This window comes from Protopterus annectens, chromosome 1.part0 (assembly GCF_019279795.1).
Source record: "Protopterus annectens isolate FY-2018-M chromosome 1.part0, PAN1.0, whole genome shotgun sequence".
Classification (NCBI taxonomy): domain Eukaryota; kingdom Metazoa; phylum Chordata; order Ceratodontiformes; family Protopteridae; genus Protopterus; species Protopterus annectens.
The window spans coordinates 507,612,307-507,634,084 of record NC_056725.1 but is presented as its reverse complement, the minus strand read 5'-3'; the positions used below and the strand labels follow the sequence as shown (position 1 = coordinate 507,634,084).

At 42.4% G+C, this 21,778-nt stretch overlaps 1 protein-coding gene across 2 annotated transcripts in view; it reads left to right on the top strand.

The window, feature by feature from the left end:
- AARS2 (alanyl-tRNA synthetase 2, mitochondrial) overlaps positions 1 to 21,778 on the top strand; it is a 1,016,815-nt gene that overhangs the window by 926,996 nt on the left and 68,041 nt on the right. For both annotated transcript variants that reach the window (XM_044060935.1, XM_044060942.1), the window contains one exon: positions 3,039 to 3,122. In XM_044060935.1, coding sequence (XP_043916870.1) covers positions 3,039 to 3,122 — 84 coding nt within the window. The remainder of the gene's footprint in view (positions 1 to 3,038; positions 3,123 to 21,778) is intronic.

Sequence of the window (21,778 nt, the reverse complement as noted above, 5' to 3'; positions counted from 1 at the left end):
GTTTGCAACCCACCTAGTGATATAGGGGTTGATGCCTAGCTTAGTGAGTTTTTCTACAATTCCTGAATGGGGAATGGTATCAAACACCTTGGCCAGATCCAAGGTAGACTGTATGGAACCACCTTGCCTTCATCTATAGCTCTGGTGACTGACTCAAAGAAGTCGACCAGATTGAGCAGGCCTGATCTACCCTTCACAAAACCAAACTGTGTGGGATCCAGAGTTTGGAGAGTCCCTATATCCTTGTTTATTAGATCCATGATGATGCGTTCCATAGCTTTGCATATCAGACTCTGGCTAATGGGGCGATAGTTCCTTTGTGGAGAGGGATGACTGTAGCAGTGCACCATTTGGTAGGGGCAAAGCCTGAGGTGAGGCTGTGATTGAACAGGGCACACAGGTTAGGTGCCAGTTCACTCTGTAGTTCATGTAGAACACAGCCAGGGATATTGTCAGGTCCCATGGAAGCTGTATTCTTGGGCTTGGACAGTGCTGTTTTAACCTGTGCAGCAGTAATACTGGGTGCCTGGCAATCTACTGGTATTGTGAGTGGTCCTTTGGGGTGGGGGGAGCAGGGTAAAGTTGGCACTGAATCTGTCAGTCAGTATATTGGTAATATCTGTTGGCTCAGTATAGGAGGTACCATTGTGCAGTAGCTCAGAGCAAATTTAGGTATTGCCATGGAGATTCTTTACATAACGATAGAAGGCCTTGTGGTTGTCTTTACTATCTGTTACAACTCTGCTTTCATAGCTAGCTTTAGAGGATTTGATGAGGGATCTCAACTTCTTGTTGAGGCTGATAAGGGAGTTTTTCCAGTCTTGGGACTTTACCTTATTTCGCATCAGTTTCCTCCTCCTGTTGTACACTTTGTTTATGGTAGGGGACCACCAGATTGGCTTCCTTTTCTTGGAGGAGAGTGTCTTGGTTCTATTGGGTATGGCAAGATTTTATTTTGTTAAGTTTGAATATTAAGTTCTAGATGCATGCAACTTCTTCCTTAAAAGAAAGCAAGACTGGATTTCTTTATCTACTAATGATTTTTTTGCTCAAGCCAGATTATCATTCTAACATCTTTCTGCAACTGCATTTGTGAATAAGCATCAGTACATTACTGAAATTGTTTTGCTTTTTCTTTGCCGCAACACCCACTTTTTGAACAACTGTCCATATACACAGGCAACACATGGGTTTCACAGAATTGAGTAACTCCCAATAAAGGGCACTTTAGAATGAGAAAGCTTAGCATTTAGATGGTGTCCTTTAAAACTCATTACAGCCGAGCGCTCCTCCAGGTGTTTCTGCAGTTACCTCCTACTGCACATCTAGGCGTCAAGTATGGTTACATATTGAAAGACCAAAAGTGACAAAGTGCGAACGCTCAGATGAGCGAAAATGCCGCAAATCGAAGTTTTTTTTTTTTTTTTTACGCAGTACAGTGAAGATCGGAATATTTTCCCTTTTTCCACTGTAGTGTGATCTCGGAGTTGTAATATATATATTTAGCGGGGGGGGGGGGCAGCCTCCCATAGTAACGTTTTCGATTTGCGGCATTTTCGTTCATCTGAGCATTCGCACTTTGTAACTTTTGGTCTTTCAATATTCGGTTTGCGGCATTTTCGTTCATCTGAGCGTTCGCACTTCGTAACTTTCGGTCTTTCAATATAGACCCGTCAAGTATTGCTGCTTCATATTTGCATTAATAATTCCAAAACCATGCTGCATACAAGGTATCAGAATATTTTATCTTGAAGCATACGTGATGGTAAACACAACTGTATTGATATCTGACCTCTGTCAGAGTATTTGTTAGAACTGTAAGGTAAGAACTTAATTTTTAAAGCCTCAAGCCACGTGCACTGGGAGTTGATGAGCTGTGTGTGTGTGTTTTGCAGGAGTTGAGAGTAGAAGTTCGTAATGTAAACATCTGCATTTACTGTGGAGTCCTCATGGGATGGAGAGCATTTATATCTCATTATACACATTCAAAAGAGCTGTACTGGAGGGAATGAGTTCTTCTGGAAGCTCAGTTGTACAAGCCTTCCTTTTGCCATTCCTGTATTTAATGCCTAATGACTGCATTAGGCTTTCCTGTCTTTTTTGGTTGCATTCTCTTTACACCTAGCTTTGTTGATCCATGCTGTTGACTACAGTTCTTTAAGACTTAAAACTTGCCTGACTAACTTGTGGTCTTGAGATGTGTTTGTGTATATATATATATATATATATATATATATATATATATGTATATGTGTGTGTGTGTGTATGAATATATGTATATATATTTATCTGTATATTTATATGATATATGTATATTTATTTATATGTTTGGGTCCCTGTCAGGGATTACTTCGAACATCAAATAGCCTAGACCATATGATTGAAGTTTTGAAACTTCGAACGGTTTGACTGGAGATCACTGTACAGTGCTGAATGGGAAATTTACTGTTTTCCTCACTGTAGTGCAATCTCAGAGTTGGTATATTTAATTAACAGGAGATGTGGGGGGGGGGGTGCATGGGAGCTTTGTCCCCTGCAAAAACTAATTTTTTTTTTATTTTAGTTTCGAAGTTTCAAAACTTTGGTCATATGGACTTGGTCATATGATGTTCCAAGTTTTGAAGCTTCAGTAATCTGACAAGAACCCATATATATATATATATAGACACACACACACACACACACATATATATATATATATATATATATATATATATATATATATATATATATATATATATATATATATATATACACACACACACACACACATATATATATATATATATATATATATATATACATATATATATATATACACACACACACACACACACACACACACACACACACACACACATATATATATATTTATATATATATATATGTGTGTGTGTGTTGTGGTATGTAGGCTCTCTGTTGAAAATTTTACTCTGAGATGTAATTTCTTATTGCTAATTCCTACTTGAAACTTGAACAGTCAAAACAGTACTCTGATACATGTGATGCATGTATGTTTTTTATTTTGTTGTCTCCAGGCAATGGAAAAATCCAACATTCTGCTGAAGAAACACCATTGTCAGTATCTGGTTGTTGATGCTGTTGCAACTGATTCTCTCTCGGTGAGTAAAATTAAAGCAAAATAGAAACTAAAACTTGATGCACATTGTAAGATAAGCTGTGTGTGTGTGTTTTGCAGGAGTTGAGAGTAGAAGTTCGTAATATAAACATCTGCATTTACTGTGGAGTCCTCATGGGATGGAGAGCATTTATATCTCATTAGTTTGTTAGAAAGTACTAAAAGATTGGTCCTAGAAAAATCCCTGAAGACAGTTGGATTGTATGGAATCTTAGGCAGAGTCTTTATGAAAAAAAGTACAATACAGTGGTCAGATTTAATGGGTGTGTACCATATTGGTACTGTATTTGTAAGAACCAGGTCAAATGAATTTGAATAAAAAAAATGAAAAGACCAATGGTTAGACCAAATGAATTTGAATCCCTGGTATGGGAAAGTAGGGGAAATTGCTGTCTGGACTAGAGAGTTAGTGTTGATTATGTCCAGAAACCTTTGTGCATATTTGTTGTTTGCATTATATGTTTGACAGTTTATGGGTGACAAGCTGAAATTTTCCAGAACAAATGTATTGGGTTCATTAATTAAGGACTCCAGGTTGTTTAGCTACATGTCATGGGCTGTGGGAGACATTGAAAGGGTTCTGTAGGTAGGAGTGAGATGATTGTTGGGTTTGTTTGACTACCAGAATATGCAGGAGTTCTTACATTGTTATTCTTCTGCCTATGACATGATAGCGGTGCATTACAAATGAATATTGACACATCCCCCTAACAAGTACAACCAAACAAGTTACGGGTCTTGACAAGTGATATTACATATTAGTAAAGGAGCATTGTCAGTGCTTTGGAACCAAGTTTATGTAATTATACAAATGTGCATGTTTTTAAGAGCCAGGAAAGTCTAGAGGGTGGGCATTTTAGTTCTGCTGTTGAGCAATGCCATATTGAGATGGGACTGACTGAAATTTGTTAGATTGGCCAGTATAGAAGACTGACTTAGCTAAAAAAAAGGCAATTGATGGTTAGAGAATTTCTTAGCCAATTTGTGAAAGCCCGGAGGGTAAAGAAATTCAGTAAAGCACTCTTAAGCACAATTAACACTCAGTATTCATTCTCACATGGCCAGATTTTTTTATTTTTTAAATATAATCCCCTTTTTCAGTAGTCTGTAGTTACAACTGTATTTTAAACTGATCAAAGAAAGAACTCTGCAACTCATCCTGCCCCAGTAACCTGGGGTGATCAGAACTGGTCAGACTTTCAGTCCTACAATAAAACCACAGTTCCACAAACAAGGAGTCTGTCAGCTCTTGGTAACCTGTATACTCAAAGCAGTGCTTTCATCATGCCTTCCTCTGTTACTTTCTTGGAACAGGCTGTTATGGTAAGCCAAAGGATACAGTATGAAATATTGTATGTGAAGTTGTTCAATCTCGCCATTCATTCATCACTGATGGGTTCGGAGCCGATCCTCGGCTCCGACAATGTCGACTAGCAAGCCCAAAGTTCTCCAGTAGCTCGAGACCCCACCCCTTATCCCATAATGCACTGCTGGAATTACCCCAGATCTAGTTTGCCACTGCACGGATCTCTTGGTTCCCAGCTTGGCTCGAGACTTTATTGGGAGTTTTTCAACTTTCAGCAAGTTATATTTTTTCATTTTTATATATCCTTGTTCTATTCTTAATAGCAGATATACTAGCTAGTAGATAGTAGTTTTTCTGTGTTCATACCCCTTCCCTCAGTATTATCTATCTTGCCTTCGGCCCTTTGGCCTTAGGATCCCTTATTTAGTGATTAGTCAGTGTTCCCTTTTGGGACTATTGTTTTTAGATTTCTTATTACTCTTTATAATTATTTAGTTGTCAGTGCCCCTTTTGGGCTGTGTCTGTGTTTGTGAGTTACTTAGTTAAATAGTGTGCTTGGGTTGTGTAATGTCTGAAGAAAAAGACAAGTCTGGGTTTAAAAAATGCCCAGACTGCAGACAGAAAATGTCAGTCACAGATGCCCATGTGCAGTGTGTTTACTGCTTGAGTGAGGTACATCTGCAAGAGTCTTGCAGTATATGTCATTCCTTTTCCACAAGAGTGTTAGCAGAAAGGAACAGGAAATTGATTGATAGGGGTATCATCAAATACCCCTTTTCTGAGGTATTGTCTGACCAGGATGGAGCCAGTAAATCATCTAAATCTTCTAAGTCTTCCACTGATTTTAGATCCAAAAAAGGAAAAAGGTCAGTGTGTGTGGTGACTTAGGCTCCACTGCCTTCGGAGCCGACAGTCTGGTATTTTCGGAACCGGGACACTGCTTTGGAACCAGTTGCCGAAAAACCTCCATCCATATTGCTCCATTCGGCTCCATCGGTCCACTCTTCCAGGTCCTCTGTCAGCCTATCTGATCTGGATATGGACTGACTGGTTCAGAAACTCTTAAAGGCACCGGGCCTAGTTAAATTGCTGTCTGCTCAGACACAACCGTCGGAGCCGAAGACCACTACTTTTGAATTGTCTGCTCCTCCTCTGAGCCATACCGGACCTTCGGAGCCAGAGGAGGCTGACCTGATGATTGTGGATCCCTTGGAGCCGACACCTGCTCCATTCTCGTTAGCTCCATCTGCTCGGACGTTCTCTGCACCAACTGGGACTCTAGGAGCCAACACTCTCCAATTGGGTCCGGGGAGGATAGCCGCACTGACTTGTCGGTACAGATTCTTCCTCTCGGGGCCTTGGCTCGGGTGAGCTCAGCTCCTACCTCGGGCTCGGAGCCCACGGCTTCGGTGCGGAAGGAGATCACGGCTCCAGAGCCATCGACTCCTTCTCATCGGAGCTGAGGTGCATTCGATGCCATGAGGCGAGTGTTGTCTCCCAAGACTTCCTCATCTCAAGGTTTGGCCTCTTCTTCCCCTAAAGTGCCTGTGTCTTTTTCTGTTTCCTCCGGTCATCCCAAGCGTAGAGATCCAGAGCCTTAGGTAGCCCCACAGGGCGCTCCCTGCTCTTCTGAGACCTCTCCAGAAGTTCCCCCTGAAGAGGTTCCCAGGAAGAGATTATGCAAGAGGAGGCATTTGGACTCCCCCCAGGAGTCTATCACATCGGACACTGACCTGGATGAATCAGAAGGGTCCCCCAGATCCCCCTCTGAGGACATCTCCTTTGCGGAGATTCTTGAAATTCTTAGGCAGAGGGGGTGATTGGCAGTCCAAGAGCCCTACTGAGGATGAGTCGGTTCTCCTGAAGGCGTGTGGGTCTCAACCTTCCACCTCTTGGGTATCTCCGCCCTACGATGAGCTTATGGATCTGGTCTCTCGTAGGGCATGAGAGTCTCCAGAATCTATGGAACCTGTTCCTAGGAGGCCTAATAAGTTTTTCAGCCCCTGTGGATAAGTACTTTTTGACCAAGGGAGTCCCTGTTGATGCCATGGCGGAGGCGGCAGCCACCAAAAAGGAAATGTCTGAGACTTCCTCATCTATCCATCCTCCTAACAGAGAATCTGGGAACATGGATAGATATGGGAAACGCATGTTCAGTTCAGTGACTTTCTCACTTAGATCACTGAACTACTTGACACATTTTACCAGACAGCAGAGAGATCTCCTTAAGGAGTTGGGAGATGCTCTTCAGGGTGCTGTAGCTTCGAGTGTATCCGATAAGATTAACACTCAGCTCTCTACCCTCAATTCGATAGTCAACTCGTCCATGTGTCTCATATCATATGCAGCTGATGGTTCGAGTAGAGCCGCAGGTACAGGAATCGCTCTTCGTAGGCAAGCCTGGATGTGACTCTGTTCCTTCGCGGAACCCTTCTAGTCTTCTTTTACTAATACCCGATTTGACGGCTTATCTTTGTTTGGGCCAAAGGTGAAGGAGACTTTGACCAGGTGTGAGCAAGAAGGAAAGAGTGTCTGCCGTTGGAGTCCGTTTTTCCACACCCACTCGACCCTATTGCAAAGGTCAGAGGGGAGGAAAGATGTGGTTCCAGAAAGCCCAAGGAGCCTTTCAAGACAAATGTGGAGAGCCCCCCCTCCAGAGGCAGAGGAGGGGGTTTCAATGGAAGACACTGCCCTTGCAGCAGAGTGGGTCCACAACACCAGGGTGACAGAGATCACTTCTCTGGTCAATCCTACCAGTGCTCCTGAAGGGTGGCCTGGCTGTTCTACTCTGGAGGCAGATAGGGGTCACGTATCATTGTACCCCAAAGCCTGGCTAAATATAACAAATGACAGTTGGGTACAAAGTATCATTTCCAGAGGGTATTTCATATCGTTCTCCACCCAGCCTCTTCCTGCCAAAAAAATCCTGGATGTTCCACCGAGTTACATGGGACAAGCAGCAATAGAGGTACACCAATTGCTAGAAAAAGAGTTATCCAGCCAGTCCCAGCAGACCAGACAGGATTCAGAACTTACTCAAGGTTCCTTTTGGTTCCAAAGAAAACAGGGGACTGGGGACCCATTTTGGATCTCAACAGACTCAACGAATTTGTGAGAAAAGAGAAGTTCTGAATGGTCACACTACAGTCCATACTCCCGTTCTTGGGGAAGGACAATTGGATGTGCTCGATCGATCTCAAGGATGCGTACTACCACATAAAGATGGCCAGACCATCCAGAGATCACCTGTGTTTCCAGCTAGGAGCCAATCATTATCAATTCCGAGCTCTGCCATTTGGTCTCACTAGAGCCTCCAGAGTGTTCACCAAGTGCAATAGTACATAACTTCTTTGTTTAGATTATTAAAATGCAAGACGGCATGTACAAAATAGCATGAGATAGCAACATTGCACACTGACAGTATGTATAAACTGCAGCATTTTGACTTGTACAGATTGTGTGGCAGTTAGCAACTAGGAAATATAATAATGTTAGCTCCCTTTTGTTAGATTTCTGTATGTTAGTGTTAGTATATGATTTTTTTAAATTGTATTTTTTTTTTACATCCCCACTGCCTGGTGACCATCAGCTCTCCACTATTAGCACATTCATTCCTCATGTGGCAAGAGCTATTTCCAACCCATTCATTCCTCATGTGGTGAGAGCTAATTCCAACCCATTTATTCCCCAAAAAGTGATGGTTATCATTCTGGCACCCTTTATGGCCTTTTTGTGAATGTGCCATAATCCCTTCCCCATCAGTGGTGCCCCCATATGGATGTATGTCAAGTCTGTGACGCACTTGTATCTTTTCCCTGCAGGACCTGCTCATGGATGAGTGGCATATGCCACCCCCCCCCCCCCTCCGAAGTACCAGGTCACCACAACTCTATCTCTCTCTGTCCCTGGGGAACTATGCAGTGTAAGTCTTGCATCTGTCATCCACCCTTCCCCATCTCTTTCAGCTTCCTGAGCTGCTAATTAATCTCGGTTCGTCTGGTTTGCCATCAGGGCTTTTATTCCTCTGTCACATAGCTGGGGTACAGAACCAGCAATGTCCAACAGGATGAGCATTGTTGGGGAAGTAACAGACCACCCAGCATTGTTATGAGGCCTGATACACACATGCTCACACACACACACACACACACACACACACACACACACACACACACACACACACACACACACACACCATCTCTAACTCCAAGATCTCAGTAGTTGGAGTACAGAAACAATACTGAGATACAGTAGTATCAAACTTACTTTATATTCTGACTATCTGTAATTTCACTTTGTGAATTCTAAAGTTCACACTCTCAATCCTGAAAATATTGATGGGTACTCATACAATGCATTTATGTAACGGATTAATGGGTAGTATTCCCCCAAACCTTCCCAAGTCTGATTAGGCACCAAGCCAAAATGTGTGGATATCCGTGGTTTAAAACACCAAGCCAAAATCTGTGGCTATTCCTGGTTTAAAACCCCAAACCAAAATGTTTGGCATATGGTTTAAACCAGGAATATCCAAGGAATATTTCATTTATCTGTGGTATTTTTTTATGAAACACTGAAGTGTAATGCACCTAAGACATCCTAACCTTGACCGTGGTGAAACTGAAGGTTTTCATATAATCCTAAAGTCACCTGCTTCTGTCATGTGGGGTTATGCTATTCTGCCATTCAGTTTTACTGGCCATGATACATGCATTTTTTTTGGTGGTGGGGGGGGGGGTTTGCTGATGTGATGATGAAGCAAAAATCTGGACAGTTGAGAGGTTTGCTCCTCCTGCAGGTGTAGGAGCTATGCTGCCTTCTGACCCTCATTTCTCCAGCCACCTGCCACACCGTTACATTTATAGGACCTGCTGTCCACCCATATTTCCACCTACTTCCTACCCCACTTAAAGATATCCACATAAATATAGATGTACCCCCTGGCACAATAATACACACACAACACCTAAACCATCAGCCTGCATTTAAGCACTGTAACTTTCTTTCGTCCTTTATACTTAAAAAATTGACCCAAGTGATCACAGTTACTCCATCCACCTCTCTCATTTCTCTGTTCCTACCCCTTTTATATTTGTTAACCTAGTGTTTCAGCTCCTCTCTCACTGATCTTTCTACAAACCTGCATACCATGCTTTACTTTAAATGGTACTGCATCCTTACTCTTCCTGTTTTGTCACCTTACAACTTAGCATACACCACTCAATCTTACACACATTTCTTCTACAATCTGCTCTACCTATAACCATTCAAATCTCTCTATTTCGCCACTAATTACTTTCAGTATGTACAATGACTCACACAATCTTCACTTCAAGTTCAAATTACTAAATCTTTATGCCTGTCCCACCAAAATAAAAATAACTCTTGAAGTTAAATGAAAACAAGCTTATCAAACTGATCCATCTTTCTGTCTCATTCCACTCTTTGGGGATATTCACCCCCAAACCCGGCCCTTTTCATCCCATCCTGACTTCGCAATAGCCTCCAAAACCCATCCCAAGCCAACTTCCCCTTCCTTCTTAGCTCACCCATCTCCTTATAATACAGGAACCTCACCACGGGTGTCTATTTCATTTCAGCAAATTGTGACTTCACTGAATGACATTTCATCAGAAACGCCGTTCATTTAATTCCCCTCGTGGGGGGCTGCGCCCTCCCCATGCTTATATATATATATATATATATATATATATATATATATATATATATATATATATATATACCAACTCTGAGATCGCACTACAGTGGGGAAAGGGCAAATTTCACAATCCCCACTGTACCACGATCTCAGTATGAACAGTTCAATGAACGGCATGTTCTATGTAATTGCACTGAAAAGGCCATTTGATGAACTGATTTTTCGCTGAACTGATGGGGATCCCACCACCGTCACCAAAGCCATTAAAACCTAGTCCACCCACCTCAAACTCACCCAAATAATTTAAATTATTTTCCTTAAATACTATAAGATCTAGCATTATGTTATAGATACAGCATCTATAAGAAAATCTCAGAACTCAGCTCCTGAATCTCCCACAATAAATCAGAAGTTCTGAAACATAGACAAAACCCCATAAACTTAACACACTGAAATATTAGTTCCTGGTTATAGTATCACTGTGACTGATCAAATTCAGAAAAAAGGTAGTGGAATAGCTTTACTATTCCCAGACAATCTTGAAATCCCACCCTACAATGAACATATTCCCAAATTGCATAATACCAAACTCCTCATCTCCCATCTTCAACTAAATAGCCATAAACAGCTACATATTATTTTACTCCCACAGGGAATAATGCTTAAACCTTGGAAAACATCCTAAACTGAATCTCATATACAATTTCTGATGACAAGATAATCCTAAGTGACAGTAATTTCATGTGGCAGATTATCTCCACAAAAATGCTTATCTAGCCGCAACCTATTTGGCTAGATTCAATGTATTTCCTCCCTCACAAGGTATAACTATCAAAAACTATGCCTCAATTATCAACTGAATATTGTTGTCAAAGTCCACTAAGTATGCCTCCAGTGGCACCCTGTCTGACTCCCTCATTGACCACTTCACTGTATATGCAAATGGACTGGGTACCCATCATGTCAAATAGCACTGTCTTAGAACTTCCTGTATCATCAATAATTTTAACCCTGATAAATTTAACAGAATCCTAAGCTCCTTTAACTAGTCTGTCCTGAAAAATATTCCACTTCAGAAAGCTGTACACACATTTAACACTTTTCTTGAAAACTCTCAGTAGTCTAACTCCAACTAGAACCAAAAATGGAAGGAATAACTATACTCATTGTTTATCCACTCAAACAGGCACCTAATGCATGAAAGAGGTAAGACTTAGAATAATTACAATATAGATCTCCCAAAACATACATCACTTTGAAGAACTATGTAACCATACTAAAAGACACATTAATGCAGACAAGAAAATATGCTGTAATAACCCCTTACTAAATCATTGTTCCAATCCTAAAAAAATTGGTGGTCTAGTAATAATATAGTGTACCCTGAAACAACCACCACTCCTAATCCTGCCCTAAATAACAAACCCTCTAAAAGAGCTGTTCAATTTAAAACATAGATTTTATAGAAAACATTAAAGCCCTTACTAGAGACTTTCCTCCTAACAGTACTGACAATGCCCTCTTGTCAGACAGCAAACACCCCCCATGTCACCCTAAAACCCATCCAGACCTCTTACATTGAATCTCTGCTACTTAAACTGAAACCCTGTTTTCCTTCAGCAGTTAATCTCCAGACAGGAATACCTCAAGCTGTCTGCCAGTATCATGTCCTATTCTGTGTCTGCTCTAATTAATAGATTTGTCAAGAAATCATATGTTCCTTCTCTGTGGAAAAAGTCATCCTCCTCCTCCATAAAGGAGGACCCTCATGTGATATAACTAATTTCCCCCTTTGTTCAAACTTCTGGAGAAGTGCATTCACAAGTAACTTCAACACATCTTTCAGGAAGAGCTCCTAATTTTAGTCCCACCCATAGCACTATCACGGCTTTGTTAACCTTCACAGATACTATTAATAAAGCCAGAGAGGAAGGCAGACTCATGTCTTTTGTTTCTTGACCTGTCTAAAGCATTTGTTCTAGTCTCTCACCAAAAACACCTCTGCCAACTGTCTTCCCTTGGCCTATCACAACCCATACTACTGTGGTTTAACAACTACTTAACTGATAGATATCAGTTTGTTATATGGCTGTCCACCTTTTCTCCCTTGCTGTCATTACTGGTATGACGCCCCGCCATTGGACTGGTATTCAAGGAGCCTCAATCCTCACCACTGGCGCCAGTGGGGGATGTACACTGAAAGGATGACAGGGTACACACACAGTTTTTCCAGATGCAGCTTTCTGCATCAAGTGCAGTTTCCCTTAAGAGCACACACAGACCACAGTCAGTCAATGGTTGGTTTCTCTCTCTTTCTCCAGATCCTCGATAAGACTCCTCACTTCCAAAGCGATAGGGTTGAGATCTCAGCTGAGTGGCCAAGCCAAGACCTCCAGCACCCCCTCTGTCCAACCAGTGCTTCATGTCCCTGCCCAAGTAGCTGACACACACACACACACACACACACACACACACACACACACACACACACACACACACACACACACACACACACACACTCACACTCTTTGTGGTTGATTTGTATACACACACACACACACACCTACCTGGGAAAGGCTGGTACAGGTTTACTAGCTATGCCCCCTTCTACCCAGACTATAAGGTAGTTTCCACCACCACCAGCCACTACTTATCAGCTACTTTATTGCACTTAACAAAGGGTGTCCAGTCTTGCTGTGTAATGTTACTATTAATTCAAATGGTAGTTTGACCAAGACTATAGGAGTGGCCTACACAGGGTCACCAAATAAATATGCAAGTACTCTCAGAACTGAAATATCTCTACACAAATCAGCCACAACAAAAGGTTTAAATAAATTTAATAATGAATAATAAAAGAACAAGAAAATGCTCAGTATATAATCACAGTGACAGAGCTCAAAATCACAGGGAATTTTTAAAACAACATTGCAGGACAGTCTCAAATAAATAAAGAAAAAATATCTAAGCTAAGCTTTGCTATATTCCTCACTGTATCCAAGAGAGCTACGAAGTAAAAGTAACTTCTTTCGGCTTTTCCTGGTTAGGGGTCGCCACAGCGAAACTCCGGTCCGCTAATGATTGGCAGTGGATTTTTACGGTGCTGAGTTGCCAGCCCAATGTCCAACCTTCAAAGAAGGCGCACCCATTCACGCACACACCTATCTGCATGTTTTTAATGTCACTCGACCGCGGGGAGGACGTGCAGACTCCACACAGAAGGCGCTCCAGCCGAGAATCGAACGGGAGAACCTCTTGCTGTGAGGCGACAACACTAACCACTGTGGCCCCATCCAAGAGAGTTACTATGCCGTAGAAACTTACTTACAGAGCAAAGCAGATGTGGTGAGTGGTTCCTGTTGTTGTCAGGTCCAAGACAGAATAGAGAATGCTGTGTCTCACTAAGAAAGTTGTCAAATTAATATCTCAAATATTACTGCTGGGATATATTGCAGAATAACATAATTTCTTGTCATCTGACTCTGTCCCAGATGAAACCCCCACTGCTGAAAGCTAGCAGTATTTAGCATTTACAAGTGAAAATACGTAGACCTCAGATCTTTGGCAGATGAGCGAAGTCATAAAACAAATGCATTTAATTTCAGCTATTTTTCTGAAGTTTTGCTTGACTGAAGTCAACCTCCTGTGTTCCAGTTTCCACTATTAAAATATATACATTTAAACAGTTACAAATGTGCATGTACATTTCTGTTCTTTTCCAGTATGATACACCGTGGCTACATTTCAAACAGCACTTTGCAAATACCTTCAAGCAGTTTGATATACACATGACATATACGGTTCTAATACATTTTTAACGCAAGCATCTTGTATACATCATGTTGATATTCACAAATGACATAAATATTTATAAAATAACTGGTCTGGCAGTATCTCTCTTTGTCACACCCCCCATCCCCATCAAAGACTCAAGCTAGTTTTTCAAGTGACCCTTGAGGAACGTCACTTGAGAGGGATGAGCCTATGTGGGAATGCACTACCCCATACCCTGTCTTGAGAGCCCATCTGCATTGGCATTGCTCACCCCACTGTGGTGCTGCACTCTCATATATGCCTGCAACCCTAGGCTTCACCTTAGTAGCTTGGCATTTTGCTGGCTGGCTTGTTGTAGCCATGTTAAGGGATTGTGGCCTGTAACTGCAGGGAATTTCCTTCCATACAGATAAGCCTGAAGTTTCTGCAGTGCCCACATTATGGCTGGGCATTCTGTTTCTACAGCTGCATAACCTCCCCCCCTGGGTGGGAGCCTACAGCTGAGATATACCACTGGGTGCTGTTCTGCCTGTGAGAAAACTTCGCTGAGTACACCCCCCCAATCCATGGTTTGAAGCATCTACCTGCACAGCAAATTATTTTCTGTAACCTGGACTGGCTAACACAGGTCCTCCCAACACTCCTTTAAGCTTCTGGAATGCCTGCTCACATGCGGGGGTCCACAATACCTTATCTGGCCTATTTTTTTTTCCTTGTCAGGTCTGTGACGGGAGGAGCTATGGTACTATAATTGGGATCAAACTTTCTGTAGTACTCTGCTGTCCCTAAGATTGCTCTCACCTGCTTTTTGGTAACGGGCAGGTCATGCATGAATGGCTTCCACTTTGGCAGGTTCTCGTCTGATCTTACCACTCTGTGTCCCTGGTAGTAGACCTGTGCCATACCCACCTGACACTGTGGTTAATGGTCAACCCTGCCGTCTGTATGCCAAGCATCTCCCTGACATGCTGAAGATGCTCTTGCATGGAATGGCTGTAGATGGCAGTATTATCCAGGTAAGCAAGGGCAAAATCTCCTGTTCCTGCTAGGATATGATCTACCAGCCTCTGGAAAGTTGCTGGGGCATTTTTCATGACAGAGGGTATCTTTGTGAACTCATACAAGCTGAAAGGAGTCACAAAGGTTGGACCTCTCTCTAGCATTGGGAGTCAAGGGCACCTGCCAGTAACCCTTGGTAAGATCGATAGTGGTAAGATACTTAGCCCCACCCAGCTGCTGTAGGGCTTCATCTGTCCTAGGCATGGGGGAAGCATCCAACTCTGTGTGACTATTTAATTTCCTGTAGTCCACACAGAACCTGGTGCTGCTATCCTTTTTTAGTACAAGCACCACTGAGGAGGCCCAGGGACTGCTGCACTCCTGGATTATCCCTTGTTCCAACATTTCCTGCATCTCCTCCCTCAATCTGTTTGACTATCTCAGGCACACTGTGTAAGGGGCCTGCTTAATAGGTCTTTGGGTCCTGTATCCACATTGTGCTGCACCCAGGTGGGTGCACCCTGGTTTCCCAGTGAACATGCCCCGAAACTCCTGTAACACTGCTGGGATTTCTCGAAGGTGGGTAATGGATAGCTGCTGCGACATTGCTATCCTTTCCACTGAGGTGTCAGTCCGAGCCTCTCTGAAGAGATCAGTCTCCAGAACCCCCTCAGACTCCTCCTGCCATCCACTGCAAATACTCAGGACAAGGGCCTCCTTATCCTGGTAAGGTTTCATCATGTTAACATGGTACAGTTTGTGCCATTGCCCTCCTGCCTAGCAGTTCTACCATGTAGTTAACATCACTCACCTTCCTTACCACTTTGAAGGATCCTTCCCAAGCTGCATACAGCTTGTTGAGCCTGACAAGAATGAGAACCATAACTTGCTGCCCCACAGCATAATCTCTAGCTTGAGCATTCCTGTCATACCAGACCTTTTCTGCTGTTGGGCATCTGCCAGTTTCTCCTAGGCCAAGCCCATGAGTTACCTGAGCCTTGTCCTGAGATTTAGGACATATACTACAACATACTCCTTGTGGGATTCACACTCACCCTCCCAGTGATCACGAATCAGATCTAGAAGTCTCCTCACCCTATGCTCATACAGCAATTCAAAAGGAAAAAAAAATGTGGATTCCTGGGGCACCTCTCTGTAAGCAAACAACAGATGGGGCAAATATTTGTCCCATTCCCTCTTAAACTGGTCTACAAATGCCCGTAACATGTTCTTTAGTGTAGAGTTTAACTTTCCACCAGGCCATTAGCCTGGGGATGGTAGGGGGGGGGTGGTCCTTAGGTGCTTCATCCCACAGTGCTTCCACAGACAAGCCAGTATGTCTGACATGAAATTGGAACCTCTGTCAGTCTGTATTTCTTTTGGAAAACCTACCCTGCTGAAAATCTCTAACAAAGCATTTGCCACCTTTTCGGCCTCAATGGAGGACAGGGCCACCTCCTCAGGGTATCTGGTAGCATAGTCTACTACCATTCGGATATACTTCTTTCCTGTGGAACTTCAGGTACTCAGAGGCCCAACAATATCTATAGCTACACTCTGAAATGGCTCCTCAATCACAGGCAAAGGCATCAAAGGGGCTTTGACCTCGTCTCCTGCCTTGCATACCTTCTGGCACTGCTCACAGGTCCTGCAGTACCCTGTTACATCCCTGGAAATCCCAGGCCAATAAAAGTCCTACATAATACGTCTTACACTTTATGTCCATATGATCTGCAGAGGGAATATCATGGGCTATGGCTAGAAGTGAGAGATGGTAGAGTCTGGGCACTACCAAATGCTGTATTCTCTCACCCTCTAGCCCTCCCTGAGGGAGGGGTCCACTCTCTATATAGTAACACTTTGTCCCAATATACAGATTTCGCTTTTCCTTGAGTATCAGATGCCTCTCCCTCAAACCCTGTAATGTAGGGTCTGCAAGCTGAGCCTTTCTCAACTCTCTCTTTGTAATCCTTCCCAGCTCCTCTTCCACAGGAAGTCTGCTATCCTCTGACAGCGGTGCCTCACTGTCAGCCTGGGTACTACTACTTGCCTTTGCCCTTGTAGTCACTCTGCCAAGGAAACATCAGTACCCACAAGCAGCTGTGGCTCCCCTTCATTCTCACTGCTGCAGGGTAGCTCCCTCCCTGAAGTAGCCACCTTACCACTCCTGGCTTCAAGTGTGCAGTCTGTCTGGATCCCCCCTAGGCTACGAGACCCACATACTTGTCTCCAGGTCTGACTGTGTGTCACTGCATACACACAAGGTACTGCATTATCAGAATCAGTCCCTATGAGGACATCTGCAGGGATATCCTCAAACACACCTACTTGCTTCCTTTTCCACCCTCTCAGTAAAGGTAAACCCTAGCCAAAGGTATTTGGAATAGGCTCCTACCTAAAGCTCTGACTGGAGTAGACTGCCCAAGCAAGTAGTGCTCCTCTTTAACCATTGCGGGCTTCACAGTGGTTAGGTCAGAGGCTGCGTCAGTGGCCTCTTTCTCATCCACTAAGATAGGATATAACCTGGTGTGGTAGTTTGGTACCCTTGTTGTCTCCAGACAACTTACCACTGTCATTCTGTCATTCCCACTTACTAGCTCTCCCACCTTTTGTTCCCCACCTTGCCTCCGTGGACATCTATATGCTACATGGCCCCACTGGTTAGATTTTTAAACATTTAACTTTGGATCCTGACTATGTAGCTGAACTAGTGGCTTCCCGTGTTACTGGCAGACTTTGTTTGGGTGGTTTAGGCTGCCCACCATGTGTTCCATTAGACCCATGTGCAGCACTGGGTGTCACTTTCCTGTGCAGTGATGCCCTACTTGCTAAGTATTGGTCTCCCTTTTTCCCCAACTCACCTGTGGTCTTGCATTCCCTATCTGCCAACCAGATTCTTATGTCCTCAGGCAAACTGCTAAGGGCTTATTCCCTCACCAAAAGGTCTGCCAGCCCTTCAGAAGCGGTGACATGACACCCACTCACCCACCTGTGAAAATAAGTGCTTAGTTCAGCAGTGTATTCGCACACACTTTTATCTGCCTTGCATCTATGCTCATAAAACTTTTTTATAGAAGCTTCCGGTGGTAACTTAAAACACTCTAATAAACAATTTTTCACAGTATTATAATTTAAGCAGTCAGTATCAGACAATTTGGAAACAGCAGTTACAGCTTTACCATGGAGTAAGGGGGTCAGGAACTGTACCCACAGCCCTTGGTCAACATTATACTGTTTGCGTACCCTTTTAAACATATGAATAAAGCTGTCAGAATTATCACCCTCTGTAAATTGTGGAAGAAATTTACTGACCTTTATTGATTCTGGGGTTCAGTTATTCCCTTCCCCATTACCTCATGACCCTGGTGAAGAGTCAGCATCTCCTTTTCATGTGGCCTCTGCCTCTCATTTTCTTCGGCTTCCAGACATCTGTCTCTCTGAAGGTTCTAATTCCAAATGCCACAGTCCCTCTGCTGATTCTCCTTCGACCTCCAAATGCCACAGTCCCTCTGCTGATTCTAGTTCTAAACTTTTGGCCTCCAGTTCAAGCCTCTTTAACTACAGACTGATTTTTAAGTCCTCTGAGGCAAAGTTGAACTGTCCATTTTCTGAGAGTTGTACATCCCCAAGGCCAGTTTGGTTGTTCTCCTGGTTGTTGGTCTGAGATGCAGCTGTGACTAAGGCTACAATCATTTCTGCTTTAGTCAGGTTGGCATGCACCAGTCCTTTGGCTTGGCACATCTCAGCCAACCTGGCCCCTTGTCAGTTGCAGTACTCCTCTGCTAACATCCTTCTCTGCTGTCCTTGACTAACCAAGCTAACACAAAATAAATAAAACTATTGTAATATGAAATTCTGAATGTCCACCATGTGGCTGTTTGAGAGTACAAACATCTTCTTTAGTTAGTGACCACTGTTTACAGGCCACAGTAGTTCAATATCCACATCACTGAATCCCAATATGTGATGATGTGATCTCACCACTGCCAACCAATAAATGTGATGACCCACTACTGGCCCAGTAATCCAGGAACTTCAGTCCTCACCACTGGTGCCAGTTGGGGAGTGTACATTGAGAGGATAACAAGATACACACAGTATTTCCAGATGCAGCTTTCTGCATCAAGTGCAATTTCCCTTAAGAGCACACAGAGACCACAGTCAGTTTGGGGCTGGTTTCTCCCTCTTTCTCCAGATCCCCAGTAAGACTCCCCACTGGCACAGCTATAGGGTTGAGATCTTAGCTGAGTGGCCAAGCCAAGACCTCCTGCACCCTCTCTGTCCAACCAGTGCTTCGTGTCCCTGCCCAAGTAGCTGACTCATACACACTTTGAAGTTTGATTTATAAACACACACACACACACACACACACACACACACACACACATGGGAAAGGCTGGCATAGGTTTACTAACTATGCCACCTTTTGCCCAGATTATAAAGTAGTTATCACTGCCACCAGCTAGCTCATTATCAGCTACTTTAAGGCCCTTAACAAAGGGTGTTCAGTCTTACTGTGTAATTACTATTAATATAAATGGTAGTTTGACCAAGAGCAAGGCTATTAGGAGTGGCCTACACAGTGTCAACAAATAAATATGTAAGTACTCTCAGAACTTACATATTTCTACACAGATCAGCCACAATGAAAGGTTTAAATATAGTTAAGTACGTTTAATAATAAAAGAACAAGAAAATACTTGGTGTTTAATCACAGTGACAGAGTTCAAACTCACAGGAATATTTAAAACAACATTGTAGGACAGTCTCAAATAAATAAAGAAAAATATCTAAGCTAAGCTTTGCTATATTCCTGACTATATCCAAGAGAGTTACTATGCCCTAGAAACTTACTTAGAGCAAGGCAGATGTGGTGAGTGTTTCTTGTTGATGTTGTCAGGCCCAATGCAGAGTACAGAATGCTGTGTCTCACACTGGGATAGCTTGCAGAATGACATAATTTCTTGCCATGTGACTCTTTCCCAGATGTAACCCCCACTGCTGGAAGCTAGCAAGTATTTAGCATCTTCCTGTGAAAATACATAGACCTCAGATCTTTGGCAGATGTGTGAAGTCATAAAACAATTGCATTCCTTCACATTTCAAAACTAGTAATTATTTCACATTACAAAAAATACAGAAGACTCCCTAGTACAGACATTGTGTCTCCTTGCTGCATGGAAACTGAAAGATATCATCTTTTATTGCGTCCCCATAAAGTAATTTAAATTTAGCTATTTTTCTGAAGTTTTGCTGGACTGAAGTTAACCACCTGTGTTCCAGTTTCCACTGTTAAAATATATACATTTAAACAGTTACAATAGTGCATGTACATGTCCATTATTTTCCAGTAGGGTACACTGTGATTACATTTCAAACACCACTTTGCAAATACCTTCAAGCAATTTGATATACACATGACATACAGTTCTAATACATTTGTAACACAGGCATCTTATGTACATCATAGTGATATTCACAAATAACATAGATATTTACAAAATTCCAGATAGCTGGGTTGGCAGTATCTCCCTTTCTCAAAATTGGCATGCCAGATGGCTGCATTCTTGGGCTCTTAATCTTCAATATTTTCTCTAACAATCTACATAAATCCTCTCAGCAAGCTTCTCTCATACAGTACACATTTTTCTTGCAACTACTACAGAGAATTACTCAAGAAGCCTTTAACTCTGTTGAAAGATGTCAACAGGATTATCACCTGCTGCTAAATCCAAAAAAAAAAATAAATTGCTAAGTCCCATTCCCATGAAAATAAAAAACTAACTTGCTTTGTATTCATTGAAATTGTGTGATAAAAGTATTTGTTATAAATATTCTGTGGCATATCATCTACTCAGAGGCGATCTCTGCTTAACATACAAGGCCATGTCAAACCCTGAACTGTTGGACATGCTCCACTTAAAGAAATCCCAGTCCCTCTGAGCCACACGCTCTGGGGATCTAAATTTTATCACAGTGAACAAAACGTACTGGAGGGATAGGTTCCTGACCCAGAGACTCCCCATACTCTGGAATAGACTGCCCATACATGTCAAACAGAGCGCCTCCTTGGCCCTCTTCAGAAGGAACCTTGACGATTGGATGGGAGTTAGGAAATTCACCCCGGGGATCACATCAGTCACCCTGCTAGACAGGGGTCCAGGGAAGTAAATATTGTGGGAAGAAATATCCAGGGAATTGTTATGGCTAGGCTTGTATAGGCCCTTGAGCCGATAGCCTAGTACCAACCTATAAACCTATTCATTGCATTAAATATGATTGGAACTTTTCTCCTCAGCCTCCACTATGTACAATGTACTGGAAGTATTCCACAACTGAAAGACTGGCTAGATGCAACTATTTTGTTACAGAACGGACTTAATAACAGTACTGAGTCTGGTAATAAAAGCTTTCATCTTTTGCTTGAAGAATTTGAATATTATTTGTTAAAAATTAAGCGTTTACAATTAGATAACGCTTATTTTATGGAATGTTTAAAAGAAAAGGTTGTACCAAAGGGGTTAAGAATGCGGAGGTACCCTAATGGCTTAAAAAGTGGTACACCGTTTTTTAATGAATTAATAGCTTTTTTTAATCAACATGGATTTGAATATATGAATTTGATAGTAGCTAATAATGATAAATTAATTAATGAATTGATTGAAAAAGTTACAGAACTTGATCTTGTCATGTGTGCACATAGACAGTACACTGATTTTAAGAGCGAACATTTGAGAATTTGTAAGAGTATTGATCAACTTTCTCATGAAATTAAATTTCGAAAAATAAAAAAATTAAATAGGGATAAAACTGAATATAGTAGAGGCAGTGCATACCCCAATCCCCAACCCTCTCAAGAATGGAGTAATAAGTTTAAGCATAATGATGGTGGTGAAGAAGG